The 23386-nt window shown below is 39.0% G+C and overlaps 1 protein-coding gene and 1 long non-coding RNA gene across 2 annotated transcripts; both read right to left on the reverse strand.

Moving 5' to 3' along the window:
- Positions 1 to 1123: 1123 nt before the first annotated feature.
- On the reverse strand, positions 1124 to 7623 carry LOC104601498 (NDR1/HIN1-like protein 10). The gene is made up of 2 exons (XM_010264854.1): positions 7196 to 7623; positions 1124 to 1274 (listed from the first exon to the last, which is right to left on the reverse strand). Exons 1-2 carry the CDS (start codon positions 7621 to 7623, stop codon positions 1124 to 1126), a joined length of 579 nt encoding a protein of 192 aa, XP_010263156.1.
- A 12228-nt stretch (positions 7624 to 19851) lies between these two features.
- On the reverse strand, positions 19852 to 23119 carry LOC148802293 (uncharacterized). The gene is made up of 2 exons (XR_016083102.1): positions 20199 to 23119; positions 19852 to 20095 (listed from the first exon to the last, which is right to left on the reverse strand). It is a non-coding gene; the product is annotated as an uncharacterized LOC148802293 (long non-coding RNA).
- Between the last annotated feature and the right edge of the window lie 267 nt (positions 23120 to 23386).

A 23386-nucleotide genomic window follows, 5' to 3' on the forward strand; every position in this document is an offset into this window, starting at 1 on the left:
AGCTCAAAGGCTCAGGATATGTACATTCACAGTTTAGAAAGGAAAAAGACTAAGTTACAAGAGCAAACTACTTCGGGGGCTCGCCGCTTCTATCAGGGACCCCCTCGGGGACAGTGTCTGGACCGGCATCCTCTGCTCCATCTTCGGGACCTTCATCCTCGGAATCGGGGTCATCTTTTGACTAACGCACGATGTCGTCAGTAATCCGCGAAGTAGTAAGGGCGCTCGTGTCCAGCTCGGGGTAGAGGTGCCTGATCAGCCACCGGCTGAGCTTGAAGCCCTTACAGTAGGCCTCCGTCTTCACATCGTCGAATCCCGAAGAGTTGACGTAGTAAATGACGGCCTGGGTCTTGGCCTCCTCGAGAGCACCTTCGAAGATTGCAGTCTTCTCCCTTACGTCCTCCTGGAGGTACCCCACTTCATGCTCCAGTTTTCCCTTCACCTCCTTGAGGCCTTGTACCTCGAGCCTCAGAGCATCCCGCTCAGCCTTGAAGCTGCTCACCTCGAGCCCTAAGGCCTCCTGACCGACCTTGAGACCATTCACTTCGGCCCTCAACTTGTCTTTATCTCGAGCCAGCTCCCCCTTCTCTGACATTAACACCTCGATGAAACTCCTTTGAGCCGAGGCGTCGCTCTCCAAGCGGTGAACCTAACAACGAGCTGCCCTCAACTCAGTATGGGTTGCGCGAGACGATTTCTTAGCCTCCAGAGCCCGCCTTAGATGTCGATCTGATTGGAGGGTCAAGGCTCGGGCGCCGAGCTGACCAGGAGTGAGTTCGGCCCACTTGATGACCTCCCCCGAGTATGCAGCCAGCTTACTCTTCTTGAGGCTACACTTGGGGTTTAGGACGGTTTGGCTCCCCTGACCCTCCGAGCTGGAAGCCGTCATCTCCACATCGTTAGTAGAGCTCTCGGAGACCTCGGCAGCAGCTTCGGCAGGATGAGCCTCGACAGCAGTAGCGTTGGTCTCGGCAACGCTTTCTCTAGCAAGTCTGGTGGGCTCGGTAGCAGGCTCGGTGGGCTTAAAGGTAGGTTCCACCATCACCTCGGGCCCCTTAGGCATAGCCCCCTCTTCCAAGTCGATGACGGGCGCGACTGCCACCTCGGGCCCCAGGGCAGAAGTCTACGGAAGTCGAGGCTTGGCTGAAGATTGCGGGGACCCAATGCGCGCCTTCTTTGCCACGCGTTTCTTCCTCTTCATCTGGTGGAAGAGCTTCTGGTTGTTTATTTTTTCCACCTCCATGGGACCTATGGTGAAACACGACGTCAGCAACCTGAAGCAAATATATGAGCAGAAAGCTGAAGTGGGGAAAACCTACCCGGACTCAAGCCTGCTCGGATGAGCTTCTCCTCAGAAGTGAAGTCTTTATAATGCAACCCGAGCTGAGCCAATGACTGGAGCTCCTTCTTGGTCTTCCCGTCCAGGATGACACCAGGGTCTTGAACTGCTATCCTCCAATCGGTGGGGAAGGGCCACCCCGTACTGCTCCGGACTACGAAGTAGTCCTGCTTCCAAGCTGGGACTTTGCTCGGGAGCTTGTGCATGAGTTTGAAACCCGGGTGGGGGGATAGGTAGTAGGACCGCCTATGCCCAGGGAGAGCGCCCGAAGCACTCTTCTTTAAAGCCAAAATTGTACTAAGAACATCTAAATCTATGGAGGTGTACCAACACCTCAACAATCAAAGGGTGAAGTGGAAGTCTGAGCCCAGCTATCAGTTGCTCCCTGAAGATCACGATCTTGTTGGGACCGTGCTCCCATGGGATGTTGCCGGTGGGTAGACTATATGAGTACTCGCTAGGGAGGAGGAACCTCTGCATGAGGTCCTGAAGCCTCTCCGAGGTCATTATGGAAGGCCCGAACTGATCTGGTTCCCGACCTCGGTGGGAGGTGGATGCCAGATGACCCGAAGCCACCTGTACTTCGGACGGCTGGGCAGCAGAGTGGATATCCCGAGCCGAGGTACCTACCTTGGGCTTGTCGATGAGACTGTCTACACTAGACGACATACCAAACTAAAAGAAAGAAACGAACTAGAAGGGAAAAGAAAGCTCGGGAGGACTCACCAAAGAACCGCAACCGGACTGGAAGAACAGAACGAATTGGAGGACCTGAGCTAGGAGACCCCTGGCACGAGCTCAAACGCTAACGACGAAAGCTTTGTGGCGAAGAAAATGGCCAAGGGACCCCCTATTTATAGCCGCGACCGTGGGTTCTTCGAGGCGAAAACGATTTAGCGCATTTTTGACGTCCGTGAAGTCCAAGTCGCGTGAAATCCGCGCGTAATCTAGACGCGACTTGAATCTCTTTTTCGATCGAGCCGGGTGCTAGACCGGTATAGCTGGACGGAACGCGCGACAACACAGCATAAATACCGACGCCAAATCCACCCGCCATGTCATGGCCTCCCCGTGCTGGGTCAGCGTCGCCAACGCAGGGAGTGGGGGGCAATTGATGGAGGGTGATTTGGCCGGACCTCGTAGCTCGGGTACACGTGGGCGTGACCTTGCTCAAACAGTGACTCAGCATGACAGCGCAACGGACGTGATCACAACTCGAAGGGAAAGTCCTGTCGATTTCAGCACGGCAACTCGGCAGGTAAACTACTCGCCGAAAGCCGCCTTGCCTACACCTCCTCCCCGGGGTTAAGGCACTTCGGGGGGTCCCGAGTTCGGGGCACCCTGACCCCTTTTGAGACCCGAGCTCCTCCCAATGGGCCTCGGGTCATTCCCAAGCAAGAACGCACCGATTCTTCTTCGGATGCCCTGAGGTACAAAGACCTCGGGTCGGCTAGCTCGGCATAATCGGCTACAGGCAGCCCGTCACTCAAAGGACAGCCCAGCTCAGGGTAATTCGCAGGAGAACAGTTCGGTATACCATAGGAGGGCTTCCTGCCCGACCGCCGTACCCGACAAACCTGCGGACAGAAGGCATGTCCCCTCGTCGCGCCTGCCACCTTTAGAAAGGCGTCCCACACCTGACAGACATGTACCCTGCACGTGCCACCTCAGCCCTGCCTGTAACAGCTGTGGCAGACTGACAGTGGCGGTTATACCTGCCCTGTCAGAAGTCAGAGGGCCTGAAGCAACGAAATTTGGTTATAAGGAGCTTATTCTCAAGGAACAAGGTATCTGGAACCATTAGCGCAACCTGCACTCTTAGCTTTCGTTTTCCTTCAGCTTCTTGCACACAGTACTAACTTAAGCATCGAAGCGTTCCCGCCGGGAAACCCCCCGAGAGTTCTTCCTCTTTCCTCTCGTTTCAGGTACCTCGCAGGAGCCACGCGAACACCAGCCAGAAGTGACCGGATTGTGCTACATCAGGTGATATGGTGTGTCGCTCTAGAATTAGGGTACCAACAGAGATCAGCAAATGAGTGTTGATTCGATGGAGTTTAAAAAGCTTCAGTGTTGTAAACAAGTGCTCGTTTGGGGGTATATTTGATAGATGCATCATACCTGTTGAGACATGTAAGAGTAGAGTGATTGGGTTGTTTGCAGATTTGGCAAGGACTACCTTTGTATCTACGATTTGGATTTGAGTTGGATTTTTGGTTCTGTTCTTTTTCAGACCTTTCAACTGGAGTGTTGGAGTTGTTGGGCCGATTTCCTTTGTATTTGTGTGCCATGTTGGCTGAAACTTCAAGTTCTTGAATCTTCTTCGTTCGCTCAAGTTTAAGATCATGTTGTAAAAGTAGGTTGTGCAGAATGCCATAAAAAATACCATGTGATCGGGTGAGTACTGTTGTAGTAAAACTTTCTTATTCAGATGGCAAACCTTTTATAGTCTGATAAACAAGATCAGAGTCAGACAAGGGTTCTCCTGTTGTTGAGAGTGCGTCAACAATATTCTTTATTTTAAATAGATAATCGCTCATGGACAAGCATCCTTTCTTTAGAGCATTTAACTCAAAATATAGTTGCATGATACAAGCCTTTGATTTTGGTGCATAAGTGGTTTCTAGTAAAGACCATACCTGATGAGAAGTAGTGCATCCTACTATCTGAGAGAGTACATGTTTTATGAGAGAGGATAGGGTCCAACTTAGTAGAAGTTGGTCTTGGGACGCCAAGCTTTGTAAGCTAGGTTCTCAATTTGGTCTCCTGTAGTGCTAGAGGGGGAAGTGATGAACTGAGCAGGACACTTGAGAGATCCATCAACATAACACATTAGTTGATGTCCATCAAGTATAGGGAGCATTTGAAGGCGCCACAAAAGATAGTTGTGACGATCAAGCTTAACAGAGATAAGTTGAGTCACATTGGTTCAAAGATTCACAAGTTTAGGTATGGATAGAGTATTTTGAGTAATACGGGTTTAACTGGAAGTGTTGGAGGTCAACATGGTTTTCGGTGAAGAGTATTCATGCGTTCTTTTGCTCTGATACCATGAAAGAAATAGAGAGAAGAATTCTCTGATGTATTTCATTCAATGTTCTGTACAATATTTATACATGTTGTATACGTACAGATAAGAACAGAGTAACAAGATAAATAGGATAAAACAGAGATAAATACAAACAAAAGACAGGATAAATACAAGAGATAAATGTATTCGGTTACAACAGTATAGGAGTTTGTTGAAATCTCAAATACTAGGTAACCGATTATACTAACAATCACACTCAAAGTGGATTTGCATTTTACACAAATCAATAGCCAAGCATCAATCGGTTTTGCACTCAAGTTCAAGTAGTAAAAGTAGGATTTTATTGCTCTTAGAGTTCCACAAATTTTGTAAGGAGAGAGAGCAATTTCCTGCAATAGTTGGCAGAATGATTCTTACCACCATAGATCTAGCATGGGTTCTTACTGTATTTGGAAGGCTTAGAAGCAACATTAGTAGAAGGAGAGATATCTATAAATGAAGAACAGTTCTAAAGTAGACGACCCTCAAAGGTGAGCAACATACCTTGTAAAGAAGAGAAGGATGATTCATTAGTACGTGTGGTGACTACCGTAACAAAGGAAATCCGTGCCCAAGCCATGTAACACATGATGAATCAATTGGGAGTTAGTGAGTGGTTCGCAATTGCTGCTAGTAGAATAGAATAAATCTTAGCTTGTTGCAAGTAATCTGTGATTGAGGATTCATTCTTGTAAAGAGCACTGAGCTCGTTTCTTCTCAAGTTAACAACAATACTTGCAGTACCTTTGGGGAAGTACAAGTGTTCTAAGGTATTCCAGACCTTGTTGTTGGTCTTACACCCAACAACTTGAGCTAATGTAGTTTCAAACAAAGAGGCAAGCAACCAACTGAAAGTAAACTATCTTGCTTAACCCAAGAGGAGAAGCCGCATTCGAACCTTAGGCTGTGTTTGGCTGTAGTGCGATTTTATTTGCACTAGTACAAATGCATGGGAGTGCAAATGAAAAAAAAATGCAATATTTTGTTTAATTTTATTTTATTTTGCTTCATGTTTTACTTCACTCCATTTGTATTGCAATCAAACAAATTAAATACGCTAAAATTTGAAACAAAAATAGGTTAGAATTTACACAAATAATTTGCACTGCTATAAATTTGCATCAGTGCAAGTTTATTTGCATTGCAATCAGACACAGCCTTAGTCAAGAGTTTGGATCTCTTGCACTGGAAGTATGTGGGCGGGGGTGCACTTCCAATAACAAATGAACACGTCTTGTGTTCAGAGTGTGGACCCCACCCACATGCGTGGAGTGAAATTAAACGGTAAAACTTTTGTTAAATTAATATTTTATTTTTTATAATTTAAGAAAAAGATTTAAAGTGAGCAAAAAGGAGTGGAAACTGACCCTGGACTCCAAACGATGAAACCCTCATTGAAGCTAATCTTGAAAGATTCAATTCGGGATGAAGAAAACACCTGTGACTTGTTTATTTGAATCTCGCTCTTGGCCGTAGATGGAAGAAGAAAACTCAGTCTTGACGAAACAAGAATAAAACTCAGATTTGTCTTGAATGAAACCTCCAAATGCCGCTTTTGATCTTGACTAAGGACGGAAGAAGAAATATTGAATCTCACAGTTCAAAAGGTTTCACTATGAAGATTCAAGGAACCAACTCGCAAATGAGTGCTTTCATATAGACTTTTCACCCTTGGCTGAAGCTCGGAGGTCTTCTTCTGATTGTTAATGGCTGAACCTTGAAGAAGGGTTTCATCGTTTGGAATCCAAGGTCACTTCCCACTCCTTTTTGTTCACTTTAATTATCTAAGTTTAAAAAAATAAAATATTAATTTAACAGAAGTTTTACCGTTTGGTCTCACTCCACGCATATAAGTGGGGTTTATATTCTGAATAACACAAGACGTGTTCATTTGTTAATGAAATTGCGACACAAGAAAGGAGGTTATAGTGAGGTGGAAAGTTTACTCTCCTTAGATGAAGTTGGCGAGGCCTTCAGGTTTGGGGAGTCCAGATCTCCTACACTCGAAGAGTGTAAGTATGTGGACGGAGTGGAGTTTTACGTCTTAAACCGATGTAAATGTTCATTAAAGCAGAGTTTTACATAGATTATCGAAATCGATGTAAAACTCCACTTTATCAGCACAATTTTCGAAATTCAAACAGTTACTTTATTAACGGTTCGGAGTAAGATCGAGCCGGAGGATTTTCATATCGCGTTTTGACAAGAAGTAGCTGAACAGAATGGCTAATTGCTTTTTATTTTTATTTTTATTTTTTTATTTGTTGAAGAAGGTAAAGAATGACTAATTTCAATCTATGCCCTTATGATTCTCTAACCTGATAAATTCATTAAAAAAACACATTAAAATTCGGTGGTAAAGCAAACGGATGGATTTCTTGTCCAACCTTCCAATCCTTAATTAAAATTTAAAAGTATTTGGTAAGATTTGATGAGTTAGCCATATATAAATCAAGGAATTTGTTAGTTAGAACATGGGCAAGGTCTATCATGCAATCGTGTGATATATTACTTGCAGAAAATAATAAGAATTCTGGATATAATGTTCCTTTTACATGCAACAAACACTTTAAAATATAATAGAAATAGAGATCTAATTATGCAACAAATTAAGGCTTTCTATGCAAAATGAATGCAATCTGATCTGGGTTATTTGCGACAGTGCCGCTTCATGCATGCATCAGTTCATAAGGCAAGCCCCAGCAGTGCTTCTAGTTCTATTCAAATGAAACCAAAATTTACAGTTGATCTTCTCGTGTTGATGCGTCGTGTAAAATCTTAACTTGTACCTATTCCAGATGTAGAGCTTAACAACAACTGTCAAAGTCCCTTCTTTCTCTTCCCTGTTGAACTCTTCAATTATGGAACTCTGGCCCAGTTGATCAGTTGAGTTGCCATGGAGAACGGCATGGAGATCGGTGTCTGTATCGCCTTGGTAGAAAGGTCCGAAGGTTGCATTCCCCAACGTTACGCCATGATAATAAGTTTCAGCTTCGATCTGATCGTAGTAAACACTAACCCGCTTGTTAGGTTTCTCAAAAGTGATGTGGAACGTGAAATTGTAACGAAGAATGTTGTCTTTTGAAACACTGAATTCCACGAGATGGGGTTTGTGAAGATGGTATTTGACCACTCCTGTAGGGGGAAGGAATTTCCATAACAAGATCAACTCACCAAGAAAAATGAGCAAGACGCAGAAGCAAGGACGTTCAGCCATGAGAGAGCTAGAGAGGGAGAGAAGAGTAAGAGGCAATTTGTGATAGTGTGCAATAGGATATATAGAAAAGGAATGATTTATAGATGGGCTAACTAAAAAGGGAGAATCTTAGTGGTGGTTTATTTATTAATATAGAATGATTAAATCCAAACAACTTGTTTGCTTCAAGAGATTAACAATAATACTTATTTGTGTCAAAGATTCTTTTTAATGGAGGCTTCCTTTTCAACGATTGGAATTTCTAGGTCAATTAATGGTTATGGGATGTTGTATTGGTGCCTTAGATTTCAGTTACAAATTGGCCTTATGCTTTGACCTGATAAATCTGATAAAGTTGAGAAAAATCTGAAGGCATGCAAAATTCCATAGTGTTCTATGGTGAAAGCTGAGTCTACCTCTGTTATAGACTCACAATCACAGTTGAGTCAATTGCATTTGGAACTCGCAAGTTATCCAAAACCATAGACAGGTGAGAATCATATGGCATCTGTACTTCTGTACTCATATGACTCTGGACTGGCCTGTGGTCTGGAATCTCAAGTTGGGCTCACAGATCCTAGAATTATAGGATTCTGAGATCGGATTCAGTCCTCACAAAACCGTACTTACACTGTATGCCCTCACAGTTACAGCCACTTGCAACAGTCTCCTCATGAATAAAAGCATACAAGTACGGAGATAATCTTAATACACGTTGCAAGTGATTGTGAGGATGGTGTGAACATGGTTTTGTGAGGACTGAATCTAATCTTCAACCTGATTTGTGGTTTCTCATAACCTTGTATGGGTGGATGTGTGGGGCAGTATGGAAACAAACCACATTATAAGAAATTTCAAAGAAAAGAACAAAAGCCGACTAAACAAGAAGAACAACTCTTCACTGAATAATTAAGAGAAAATCAACATCAAAACTGTCATAACTTTGTCCTATCTATCTTTTATATAGACTTACACCATTATGGCTCCTACAAGAAAGTTTTATAATCCATAAAAACACCCCATAACAGAATCCTACTAAAACTCATCAAAAAGAAAGTTCTAATTGATCAAAAAATCAATTATCAGCCTCGTCATGAATTGGGCATGGCCAAATACTAGTAGCAAGATCAAGGATGCTACAGGTATTGGCCCCATATACTATGTCAAATGGGTTGTATCTCGTGCTCCTATTTTTTGACCTATTGTAGGTGAATTTGGCTTGTGTTAATAAGAGATGCCACTGTCGATCATGACTACCTACCTACAAGGGTTCTCAAAACATTTCCCAAACTCCTATTGACTACTTCTGTTTGGCCATCATTTAGGGATGATATGAACTACGGAATTGTAATGAGGTACCCATGAGCCTCTAAAGACTTCTCCAAAAGTGTGTTATGAACTTGAAGTCTCTATTTGAAGTTATCGAAGATGGTAAGCCATGGAGTTTGACAATCTCCTTGAAGAATAAACTAGCAATAAGTGACACATCCATTGTCTTCTTACATGCCATGAAGTGAACAATTTTTGAAAAATGATCTATGATTATCATTATAGAATCTACTTATCGCTGGTTACGTGGAAACCTGAGAACAAAATCCATGGATATATCTACTTAATGTCCTTTAGGAACTTGGAGGGGCATGTATAATCTAGTATTGATTATTGTCTCCTAGAAGCATGGCATATGTGACAATATTCTACAAACCTCGTGATGTCTCTCATCATCTTGGGCTAATAGTAACTTGTTGAAACGAATTAAATTGTTTTGTCTTACCCAAAATGTCCTTTATTGTGAAGCTCTTTGACAATTTTCAGCTGCCATGAGCAATTAGGTATACATAGGTGTGTTCCCTTGAATAGGAAGCCATCATATACAACAAAGTCCGTCCTACTACCTACTTGCACATCCTCCATGATACTAGCAAAATAAGGGTCAGTGAAATAATTCACGGAAAGTATCAAACCTTGGTACCTATGCTCAGAACATGGATAACATGGCCTTCCTTCACCTGAGCGCACTACAACTTGATTGTGCACACCCGACTTGTGTTTCAGCATAAACGAATATTCTTAGAAGTATGCTACACATTTAGCATGTCTTGCATTCAATTTATGTTGGCCCCCAATATGCTTAAGTGCTTCATGATCTGAGTATACGATGAATTCTTTAGAGATGAGATAATGTCGCCAACACTAGAGCGCTTGTACCATAGCATAAAATTCTACATCATAAGTTTAGTAGTTGAGGCGTGATCCATTTAATTTCTCACTATAATAGGCTATGGGCCAACCACCTTGGCTGAGAACAACATTGATTCCAACCTTAAAGATATCACAATCAACGTCAAAGGGTTGTTCGAAGTTGGGAAGGGCTAGCACAGGTGCAGTTGTCAATTGTGCCTTAATCTCAATGAAGGCCCTTTCGGCTTTAGTGGTGAACACAAAATTGGTATTGGTCTTCATACAATTTGTGTATGGTGCCATAACAGTGTTGAAGTTGCTAATGAATCGTTGGTAAATGCTAACAAGACCATAGAAATTTTGTGCTTTAGTATTTGGGAGTGAGCCACTCAACATTGGCACAAACCTTCTCTGGATCCATAGAAACTCCTTCCCTTGAGATGGCGTACACAACAAATAAGACTCGATCTATGGTAATGATACACTTCTTCATAGTTGCATAAAGTTACTCCTGCGCAAAGTAATAAGTATATCTTGAAAATGCAACAAATGAAAGCTCATATTAGTGTTAAATATGAAGATATCATCAAAGTATACCACAACACTTTTACCGATAAAAGGTTTGAGAACCTGGTTCATGACTCTCATGAAAGTGCTTGGTGCTTTAGACAAACTGAATGGCATCACTAGCCATTCATACAAACCATCCCATATTTTGAACGCTGCCTTCCACTCATCACCAGGACGAATTTTAATTTGATGGTAACATGACTCCAAGTCCAACTTAGTGAATACCTTGGCCCCAAAAAGTTGATCCAACATGTCCAAGCATGGAATTGGAAATCAGTATTTGATGGTTATCTTATTAATTGCCCGACTGTCAACGCACATCCTCCAAGTGCCATCCTTTGGCACTAACAAAGCAGGAACTGTGCATGGGCTTATACTATTCCATATGAACCCCTTAATAATCAGTTCATCTAATTGTTTTTGTAACTCCTCATGTTCAATGGAGTTCATTCTATAATGGGCCTTGTTGGGGAGACTACCATTCGGTGTTAAATCTATGCAATGTTGGATATCGCTTAATGGTGGTAATTATAGAAGCAAGTCCTCGGGAAACACAATTCATCAAGCAAATGTCTCACCACTTCTAGAATCTCCATACCTTTTAGCTCAAGCCCCTTGTCAATTAAAGCATACACAACAATTGTCTCTTTTAAGGCATTTGTGAATTCAATCATGGCAAAGAGACTATAACCCTCCCCGGGTTTCGGTTTAGGTATAGTCTCTTGTGAAAGACATAAGGTCAGCCTTTTCCCTTTAAACTCAAAAGAGTAGGTGTTCTTTCTCCCGTCATTCACTACGTGGCGATTAAATTGCCACGAGCGCCCAAGTAGCAAATGGAAAGCATCTATGCATACATCACACCACACATGATCACTATAATTACTATGAATAGAAAAGCTTACTAGACACTGTTGTATGACTAAGATCTCATTCTTTCTTTTCAGCTATGCAAGCTTATAGAGGTGAGGGTGTTGTTGAGTTTTTAGGTTCAGCTTGCGAACGACTACTACTGCTATAACATTTTCACAACTCCCACTATCAATTACAAGGCTTGCTACCTTCCCACCCATAGTGCATGTGATGTGGAAGACATTATTCCTTGGCCAATCCAACAATTCATCCCCAAGAGTTAGAAATGATCGCTACATCACCAAGGCCTTTTCCATAGCCCCATACATTAATTCTCCCCCTAAGGTTTCTTCATTAAAAGAGTCAAATACAAGTGGGGTTGAATAGTCAAATGCTTCTATTTGATGTTTACTCTCATCTTCTACAAATATCGTCCATTTTCTTTTGTCACCCCTTGAGCAATCAACAAATTTATGGCCTGGTTCAGTACACTTAAAACACTTCAGCCCAGGGGAACCAACCTAATTTTGATTAGGTCCATGATCTTGGTTTTGGTTCAGCCCATGACACTACAACTAAGTGGTTGAATTTAGGGGTGGAGTGGGATTACTACGTGGGGGTGGTTTGGCCACATTCATTTGGGTTCGGCCCAATTGGTTAGGTCGGTTGCTTTATCTTTCTATGGTCAGAGCATGTTGGTATGCCATAGAAACATAGCAGTCAAATAGGTCTAACACATCCCGAATATTTGGTCTTAGCCCACCTTTATACCTAGCCACCAATTGGTTTTCAGTTTTAACCAACTCATTCTAAGCCACTAATAGATGAAACTTCTTTGTATATTCATCTACTATATCAGTTTCTTGCCTTAGATTTTGTAATTCTTGATAAAGTAAACGAATATAATTATGGGGTATAAATTCTGACCTCATCTATGCTTTGATTTTCTCCTATATCTTAATCTTTTCCTTGCCTCTTTTCTAGCACATAACTTTCAATTGATACTACCGTGTTGCCGCTCACCCTTTAAATTGAGGGGTTATTAAGGACACAATCTTATTTTCCAAAACCTCCTTGAATTCAATGACTTCTTCCACCACGAATAGCCAATCCATGAATTCTTCTAGGATCATACCTCTATGGAATTTTGGGATCTCAAACTTTAGATCTGCTACCCACCATCTTTGGTCACTACCCGCAACTACAGACATCTTGGTTGCTTGCCTTGATGATAAAAAATGACTGCATGGAGATACTTGCATCAGAGTTGTTGTCCCCTATTTCCGAACGGGAGTGTAGCGATTTCAACTCTTGAGCAAGTGTCTCGACTTGTCTTCTCAGCTCCGCCACCTCTTCTTGTGTTTTGTTGTTGAGTTCCTGCTCCATGATGTGAGCCACTTGTTTCTTCTTAGGAGCCATAATCCAAAGAATGATCAAACTTAAGCTCTAATACCAAATGACATAGTACGGAAACAAACCATGTTAAGAGAAATTTTAAAGAAAAGAGCAAAAGCCGAATAAATAGGAAGAAAAACTCTTCACTAAATAATTAAGAGAAAATCAACATCAAAATTGTCATAGCTTTGTCCTAGATAGTCTTTATATAGACTTACACCCTTATGGCTCATACACGAAAGTTTCCTAATCTATGAAAACACTCCATAATAGAATCCTACTAAAACTCTTTAAAAATAAAGTTTTAATTGAGCAAAAATTAGGAAATCATGACCTAATGCTAACTTGGTAACTTTGAAGTAGAATAGAAGTCTTATGCTGACATTAGCTTGGTAATTTCAAACTAGGATAGAAGTTTTGTGTTAGCGCTAACTCGTTAATTGATTACTCAGTTAGATCAATAACATCATTCATGCTTCTTGTGTGTCTTGGAATGGTCCCAACTTGCATAGAACTTATTGGCCTTCTCCTGTACTGCATCAATGTGTGAGATACAAAGAGATGGAATTTTGTGTGTATTTGAAACTGGGGTTTTGGCGAGATAATTGTAAATGCTGTAAATGACATCTCTGTTAATAGTGGATTTATTCTCTACTGACACCTGTGAATATAGATTATAAGCCAAACCAAATCGGGATTTTCTCCTCAAAGAGTACACCTCACACCGACCTCACAACCCCGTCCTACTATGCATTGGAAACATCTCCCCAAAAATAACGATAGAAAATATGGGAGATGTTCCCGATGTGTGGCTAGGACGCATTGTGAGGAACAGATCTAGACTCAGCCAAACCAGATAAATCTTTGTATATGCTCTTGTGTATATTTAGCATTTTTCTTCCTGTTTCTCTACTTCCCTTTATTTTTTTTCTTGTTCCTGAATTTATTAGCATCTCAAATGGCTTTCAAGAAATTGTACGTACAAAGAAGCATGACTCTAACCTACTGAGAATGATAAATTTTCATTTGGTGCCATTGATCTTCAAGAAAGATAATTATCAATAAAATTCTGAAACTGGGCTTGTTGGAATAGAAATCGCTGGGATTGAGCTCAGCTTCAGAGCTGGTCAACAACAAGAAGCCAGAATGTTAAAGGAATGAGCATGGGTTGATAGTTAGCCTCATCCAGCCCAACAACTATTTTTTTTTTTAAAGCTCCGGCGCTACATAACGGGATAGTCCATCACCCAAACCCATACCCCAGCAAGAGACCTTATCAACTAGTTAGTTGACACCTTGCAAATGAACCTTATCACCTAGCCAGTGGTCAAGGAATTGACATCACGTCCAAAAACTATATCAAAAGGGAATAACATTGCAAGAAAACTAAGGCGGTGTTTGGAATCACGTTAATCTCGTGGACCGTTCATGGGATTTGGTCACGTTCAGCTGGATATGGATGGGACTGGTCCTGTCTGCACTCTAATATAGCATGGACAGGTTTCATCCATGGTAAAATCTCGTGGTTAGGGACCATCCACACTTGATTTTTGATCCCCTACTTCACACTTTCCCTAAAATGTACCCTATTGTCTGTTTTACATTTTAATATTTTTGTTAATAAAATATTAATTATTTTACTTAATTTTTAATTTTTTAAAATTTTAATGTTTTATCAAGAACATTATATTTAAAATATATTTTTTTAAATTTTAATTATTTTACTATTGTTTTTATAAAAAAAATTAATATTTATTGGTTAACGTTAAATAATTGATGCATTTTTTAATATATTTATCATATAAAATGCAAAAATTAGATATTTATGATTAACTGTGTAGATCAAGGTTTTCGAACCGCCCGTTGACCCAGACGGTTGGACCATTTAGCCCAGGAACCGTCCAGGCAAGTGGTTCCATTTTACCCCAAACCCGATTTTTGGCCAAAAACCATTGAAAAAGTCAACAACCTGTTGATTTGGGCGGTTAAACCGTCAACCCGTTCAATGGTTTTTTATCATTTTTTTATTTTTAATTATTTTTTATTTTTTTAATTTGTTTGTTAGAATGGACCGTCCGTTTGAATTGGACGGTCGGACCGTCAACCTGGAAACCGATGACCAGAACAATTCCATTTCTGTGTCTTCTTTTAAAGTGTTGGTGTAGATCATTATAAATGTATATGAGATACATGGAATCAAAAAGTGTGGTGTGGATTGATCCACACCACGCCTAGAATACCACTATGAGTGTGGACTAATCTAATCCACACAATTTATCCACACCACACCCTATGGTAGGGATCAATCGACACCATACCATAGTCCATAATTGTGGACTAGTCCTTCCCCACCAATTTTCCATCCACACTATAAAACACCCCCTAAACCACCCTAAGAATTCGTTAATCTCTATCCATTTCTTTTTTTTCTTCCACTAATGCTCAGTAAGCCAGAGATAAATAATTAACAAGGAAACTCTACTGGAAAACATATATATTTCATTATGTTCTATCAAACACATCAAGAATTTCGATGTGTTCAGTGATCAGAAGACGAAGGCCCAGGAGGATATGTTCGGTGATCAGAAGTCGACGTCGCATTGGGTGCTCTGAAACTCTCCAGCTGAGGTGCCATTGGAAGAAAGAGGAATCCTCAATTTACACTCAATCTCTGGCTTGAAGCGCCTGGTCTTGATTGATCCAATCTTAAACCTAATACGAGAGTAGATCTTAATATCGATATAGAAAAACCCAGTACTCTTCTCAGCGTTCAAAGACATGACATCTGATCCATCTAGGATTACCACCGAAGATTCATTAAAGTTGAGAGAGATGTTAGGTTGTGTTCTTATGGCCTTGATAGAAACGAGGAAGACTCTCCCAGGAGAACCTCTCCCAAAACTACACCAATTGCGATCATCAATTTCATGAAAGTGCTAAGCACACAACATGGGCGCCTAGTAAGCTCCATTTAATGGGGAATAGGAGGGCCATAGTAAGCTCCATTTAATGGTCATTCTTTTCCTTGATACATGTTAAAGGGCTTCCTGGGCTTGTAGAGAGAGAGAGGAAATTTAAGGCTGTGTTTGGTACGAAGGAAAAAAGTAGGAAAACCTTTACAAAACTTGTATAGGTTTTCCTACCTTTCCCTTACTTTTCCTACTTTTCCTTCAAACCAAAGAAGGTTCCATACGTGTTGGCATAGAAGACATTACGCAGTAGAGTGACGGGATCTGTTCCTCACAAATGGGTGCCTCACAGGCACATCCACCATGCATTGGGAACATCTCCCATGAATAATAACTAATAAGTACGGGAGATGTTCCCAATGCATGATAATGATAATAGGATGTGTGTGTGAGGCGCCAGGTGTGAGGAGCAGATCTGATCTCCGTGGTAGAACCCCTTAGGCCCTCCTCAATTTTGAATTGTTAATTTCTTCGCCTAGTTGATCTAACTGAACCCTGATGGCCGATAACAATTACGGAGTTTGGGCTTGGGACTAGGGGTGATCATTGGCCGGGCCGGGCTTTGCACTAATGATAAGGGCTATAGCTTAGGCCCGGCCTGGGGTTCCGGATCTGAAACATAAGCTCTAGCTCAAGTCTACGCGGGCTCAAGCCGGATTCCGGGCCAATGCCACTCATATATAAAACATTACATATCTATATATTAAATGACATAATATGCATATAAACTTATTTTATACATTATATAATATAAAATATTACATATAATATAAATTATATATGTCATGTTATAATATTTATATATAAAATATATAATATAATGTAAAATAACATGTATACATTATACATAAAATATGTAAGTTTAAATATATGTGGGCCAGGCCCGGACCAACCTTGAAGTATTAAGCCTAAACCCGACCCTAAAATTTACGGGCTTGATGTAAGCCCAGACCTAAACCAGACCTGAATATAAAACCCAAGCCCAAGACCAGAATTTCCATATCGGGCTGAAATGATCACTCCTACCTGAGACCACAGAACATGGATAGTTAAACTGGGCCTCATAATGCAAATATTATATTCAGTGTGGGCTCTAAAGGAAATTGGTAACGGCGGTACAACAAAAAATCAGGATGTTCAGATGACTTTTCAGAGTTTTCTAGATTGGTTAAATATTCATTGCATAAAGTGCTTTTGTTTTCCATAAAAGATAGCAAAAAAGGCACTTGCTGAGCACGAGTAAATGGGAAGGTAAGGAAACAACTTTAAATAATTCTTTATTGAATAATTAGGAGATTAAAAATGAAGGAAAAATTCATATAATTTTCAATTAAAAATCGAACTTAAGCAATTTTCACTAATTCTGTGCTACCTCATTCTTTGGGATAAATAATTCAATTATTCATACTTGTTACCAATAAAGTTGGAGATGGTTCAATAATAATACCATGCAACATTTTTTTACAATTAAAAAAAAAAACAAAAGCATAAATGGTTATTAATTATCAGCCAATTCAAGATGATAAAACTTGTCGGTCTAATATGGTTTCAGGATTCAACCCAGTGATACTTTTGGCAACATCAATTGAATCAACATTTACTGCAGCAAAAGGTTAATATAGGATTAGGTGCACCACAAAGGGAAAGTGTTATTAAACAACAGAACGTTAAGCTACCAAATTAATAGCCACTATGTAGCATACAACACAAACTATAGAAGGCTTTTTGACCAAATTACATAGAACCAGAGCTACTTGAAGATGAACCCAATAAACAACCTAACAAATATGCAATATTCATTTTAACTAGAGATTTAAAACGGGTCGTGCCGTGCTTTTTTTTTTTGTGATATTTTGGGGGTTGGCCCGAACCCATATAGGCCCGTGACATGTAGGCTGGGCTGGTCCATGGGCCAAGCTGGGCCATCGACTGGGCCAAAGCTATGAAAGACTTATTTAAAAAATTGAAAAAAAATTAAAATTTTTATTTTATATGAATTTTGATGCATACAATTGTTTATATATACAATAATTAAATAAAATAGTATCATAAAATTGAAAACAATTATTTATTTTATTAATATATTATATAGTATATATAATATATCATATAGTATATATATTATATATAAATACATAATATAGTGTATATAGATAGGCTCAACACTGCCCGCATGACCGTGTCGTGCCTAGCATGGCCTGCGTGCCGTCGTGCCAGGCTAGTCCAAATTCGTGCTGGGTCGCAAGTGGTACAACCCGATTTACACCTCTAATTTTACCTAATTAGTAAATCATCTAAATAGTAATACACAATCTCCAAGAAATACTTTGTGTAGGAGGGATAAGGCGTAGTTAGGGAATGGTCTCTTTGAAAGACAGAGAGGCTTGTGGGTAGGGAATGAGTTTTCTGGATCAAGGATTGAAAATGGGGGAATTGGAGAATGAGTGTACTCGGGAGTGCTAGGTGACAAATGCAAAGGATTGGATGATGAATTTCAGTATGAGGAGGATTTCTATTTATGGGAGAGACCTCGAGATCCTAAAAGGTAGGAGATAAGGGTATTTGCACCGTATCGGGAAAAGGGATATTGGATCCGCTGTCAATTATTAGGTGCGCTATTAGGATTTCACCATGTGTTTCATGATGATGTTTTCGATGATCAGTTTTCCTTGTCTTCAAGATCCCTCATTACTCACGTGTGCTACTTCCTTTCGTACACTTTATAAAATCCTAACTAATTTAAACAACTGTTGAAAAAATTCCAAAATAAATATATTAGCAACTTATTATTATTTAACTAAATAAGCGTATAAATAATCTACTTAAGTTACTTAAATAGGTCAAATTAGAGGGGCGGTTGGTCAAGCTACAGAGGTGGCTTATATAATTTACATTAAGTAGATTGTCTTCATTTATATCAAAGTTTTGTTTAGAAAACTTATTAGTTAATTACTACTAATTAGGAATAGTAATAGACAGGTTTCTAGTGGAGACCATATTCTTCCCATCCTTGTCCCCGACCTTTATCGAGGAGAAAAATGAACTTCCATCAACAATTTTCAATGGATGAAGGGTTTTTCATCAAGGGGTTCAAATCCTCAAAATTTCTTTTTTTTTTTAATTAAAAGCTTGCTTTAGGATAAAAGATTTACTTATAAGAAAGAAAAAAAATCATTAATATAAATTGATTTAACACTTAACTAACATAAAAATAACCAATATGACATGAAAAATTTGATATTTATCCAATATTTATAATGGCATGTTGTCATTACATAGAACTGTCTTCAAATTTTGATATTCCAAGGTTGGCTTGGGGTGGGGACTTCACTCCCCATCTCAGATCAAGTCATCCTAATTAACATTTTTTTATTATTTTGTATTTTTTTTTTGTTAATTTTGAATGACTTTACATTTAATTATAAAATAAACAATTGTTGTTGTATTAATAAATTTTAAAAAACAATTTTAGAAATTTAAAAAATTAAATTTGATCAAATTTAAATGGGTTTTAAATTATCGATATTTAATTCTAAATTAGCAATTGTAAATGGATTTAACAAATTTAATATACATTAATAATTAAATTTGATAGTTACAAATGATTATAAATTAACTATTAATAATTTATAATATTCAATTATAAATTAAATTTTATAAAGTTATTAATTATTATTTTATTTTTAAATGGACTTAAAAAATTAATTCTAAAATCAATAATTGTTGTTTTATTAATAAAATTTAAAAATAATTATAAGTTAATTTTAGTTTGTTCAAATCTAATTTAAATAATTGACAATCTAAGATAATTAATTAACTAACTTATGGGATTTACTTATTAATCTAACTTTATTAAATTTATTATAAATTAGTACAATAACTAAGTTAAGAAAATCTCTAATTTAATTAATTTACGTTAACTAGTTAGTTGGCTGACCATGTAAGTTAAGTGAAATTGTTTTAAACGAAATCTAATTTAAGTTATTAGGTTGTGGGTTTTTGGGCTAACCCTCGTCATTAAATTAAAATCATTAAATTTTAGGCCCAACAAACAAATTTGAGTTATTGAGTTGAGCCTCGTCATTAAATTATTGGGCTTAACAAACAAATGGAAGTTATTGGGTCATACATGACCCGTTTAGGGTCACCTTCTTGACCCGGAAAAGAACAAGTCATTCGCTCAACAGAGCGACAACAACAGCGGCATAGCAGAGCTCGTTGGGTGGCTAAAATAGGCTGGTTTTCCCCCATTTGATGATATTTTTAGTGCAATCGATACACAAAGGAAGAAAAAATAATAATATTAATTGACTTAAAAAATAATATCATGGGTTTCCCCCATGATATATATACATGGGTCGCTGATCACAGCCGGTAAGAGGAGTTGAGTAGTGGAGTGCATCTCCTCCCTCTCTCTCTCTCTCTCTCTCTAAAACCTTCAAAACAACCATAAGGAGTGCGTATCGTCCTTTGAATCACGCACAACTAATCCCCACGTTCAAGGAGAACAGAGTCAATGAACTTGGATTCTGTTCAAAAACGTTGAAGGAGAACACATTCTTAGAACCAAGCACTTACCTGTATAGAAAAGATGATGCAGGCAATGAAGTTCACTTAGGTATAGAAGTTCACCTTATGGAAGAAAACTGAGAAGTTATCAAAACAGGAGCATCAAGCAATCCCCCTTGGACCTGAACGAGTCGCGCTACTCTCTCTCACCCTCCGTCGCAACAACGGAAGACAACCTCGCCAGTTAAAAAGTTTCAATCGGTTGAATACTGATTGACGTGTCAAAAACGCACCGGATCTGAAGTGGAGTGGGAAGGAAACCTTCTTAGAGGATACGTGTCGAAAGCAAGGGGGTTACTGTACACCCCCAATGCCTTAAGTATAAAGGAAACAATTATGAATAATTCTTTATTGAATAGATGGGAGATTAAAAATAAAGGAAAAAGTTAATATAATTTTCAATTAAAAATCGAACTTCAACAATTTACATTAACTCTGTGATATCTCATTTTTGGGATAAATAACTCAATTTATTCATACTTGTTAAAGAAGGGATACAAGAGAGAGCCTTTTAAAGTTTAAAATACCAATAAGTTGGAGAATGAACTCTAAAGTTTAAAGTTGGAGATGGCTCAATAATAAGACCATGCGACATGTCAAATGTGTAAACATTTTTTTACAATTAAAAAAAAAAAAAACTAAAAGCATAGATGGTTATTAATTATCTGCCAATTCAGGATGATAAAACTTGTTTGTCTAATATGGTTTCCGCATTTTTTCTAAGTCCATTTACTTTTTGCATCTTTTTAGGAATTTGTTGTTCTTACATACTGAGGGCCTGTTCCTTTCCTCGTCAGAGAAGGGCAATCACTCATTCTTAAGACTAAAGAGTCGAGCGGAAAGGGGGAAAAAGCTCTTCGTTATTGGTTCTCCTATAGTTGGATCCTTCGGAACCACAAGAATCCTTAGAATGGAATGGGATTCAACTCAGCACCTTTTGAGTCAACTCTTATCTCTTAAGAATAATCTTTTAACTTTAAGAGAAAAATGGTTGTTCATTTCCTCTTAAAGTACAATCACACAACTTTTTGTTTTCCAATGATACCCCCAAAAAGACAAACAAAAACTCTCATACGTAGGGTCAAAATGGATATTTGATAATTTTCAGAATTCAGAATTCAAAACAACACTCCCTGCATTTAAAGTACATTCAGAGTTCAGAGGAACGAAAAGTTCACCAATACCAATATTCCTCTTAGTGTAATTATTCAACTTTCAAATGACAAACCTCAAAGCAAATGAACAAGCCCTAACACATAGAGCCCAATAACTATTTAACTGGTCCATTGCTAACCTGGGATGGAGAGGGGAGTTGGGGCATCCCCGAGCATTGACAAAAATTTCTGGTGGTCCTAGAGTGGGCCTTTACAACAACCTCATACAAAATGTCCTTTCATTTCTGTCGTCATATTGGAATTGATTCACCTCCACCTTGTACTGAGTTAGGTCGTCCATCAAAGAGAGAGAGAGCTCCTATTCATCAAGTTGCCTGAGGTATGTTTAGCCCCCTCCCATTCATGGGTACTTATAATTGTTTCCTGAAATTTTACTGTAGCTATTCCATTGACACCTCTTTAATATTCATCTAATCTCATTAGTTTTGTTTAAATAATCATCTCTAGTTCTTTTCTTCATTTTATCTGCAAAGTCTCTCCTCTAAGGCCCCATTCATTTTTCGGTAAGTTACTTATTTGGGTAAATGCAGTTACCTGAGTAAGTTTTTCTTGGGAAACACTTACTCGGGAAAGTGCATTTACCCATGTTCTTTTATTTCTCATGCAAATAAGACAATGACCATTTTAGCCATACAAAACTATTATTAAAACAGGCATTTTTGTCCCATTCAAGTATTGGCAACTTTCCCCCTAAGTGGGAAAGTTATACCCACCTAGGAGATGGGTGTCACCTACCCGGGTAAGTAATACCCAGAAAAATAAACTCTCTGATGTCCACGTAAATTTAAAAAAAGAACATAAAATTTTTGATCAATGAAAACCAAAATTCCATTGACCAACTTTCCCCCTCTAAAAATCCGAAAAAAGAACACTAGGTACTACCACAGATCGGTGCCGGCAGACCTGGGAGAAAATCCCATATGAAAAAATAAAATAACTTCTTTTAATGGATGGATGATCTATATACTTTTGTTGCCCCTCTCGTTCCATATCAGGAAACGACAAAACTTGGCTCTAACTTGTAGTATTAACCTTTTGGTGTGCTTTGATGAGTAACTTGGGTGCTATGTATACTTCTATTACTCATTTGATTGGATGTGCATACTTAACGGATAGCATGGAGTGCATTACATGTTTTATTTTTAACTCTATCATGGACTACCATTTTGAATTACTTTGCTGGAGTGGCCAGATTAGGATTTAATGGTCGAATCTTCCTCGGCATCAATCTTGAGTTCCTTGGCCTCCCCCTCCATCACTCCGTCCATGCTGAGCAATTCATGATCATCAATGCTTGTAGAAAAATTTTTACAACCACCAATGACAAAATTCCACATTGTTCCCCTTATTAATCACAAAACATTTCAATATCATCGTTACAGGAGTCTAGAACTCCAAAACTTTTAAACTTTTAATCCCTCTGCTTTGTTTTCTTTCCCTACTTCTCTTTTTCCTGAAGTCTTCAACCCAACACTCATCACTCAAACCGGAGCCACTACTATCAGAACTATCATTGGCTGTAAGAACACCAGCGTTTCTCTCTCTCCCCTTCCTTATTCTTCTCTCACTTGCTCATTTCTCTTCCCCTTCTCCATTCCCCCTTTAACTATGACCATCACCGCGTGAACCATTACAACAACTATTGTTTCTCTCAATATTCTCTTTCCCCTTCTTTATCCTTCTCTCTTTCTTCTTTCTCTCCCTCCTCCATTCCCCTTCACATATCATCGTCATCACCCTAACATTCACAAAAACAAACCATCCTCCATTGGCCAAAAGTAGGGAAGAGAAAAATAAAATAAAAAAACCGACTAAAATCAAACTGACCGAAAAAACCGACTGAAACCGAATTGACAAATCGGTTAACCGAACTGATCAATTCAGTTTCGATTCAATGTTTTTAAAAAACCAAAGGTATTGGTTTGATTTTGGTTAACCAATATAAAAAATCGTTAACCGAATTGACCGATATAGATATATTCCTATATTATATATATATATATATATATTATATTATAATATATTTTTATATTATTTATATATTATAAATTAATAATTATGCATTATATATACATA

The sequence above is a fragment of the Nelumbo nucifera genome, chromosome 2 (genome assembly GCF_055504915.1).
Source record: "Nelumbo nucifera cultivar China Antique chromosome 2, China Antique-T2T, whole genome shotgun sequence".
Lineage (NCBI taxonomy): Eukaryota > Viridiplantae > Streptophyta > Magnoliopsida > Proteales > Nelumbonaceae > Nelumbo > Nelumbo nucifera.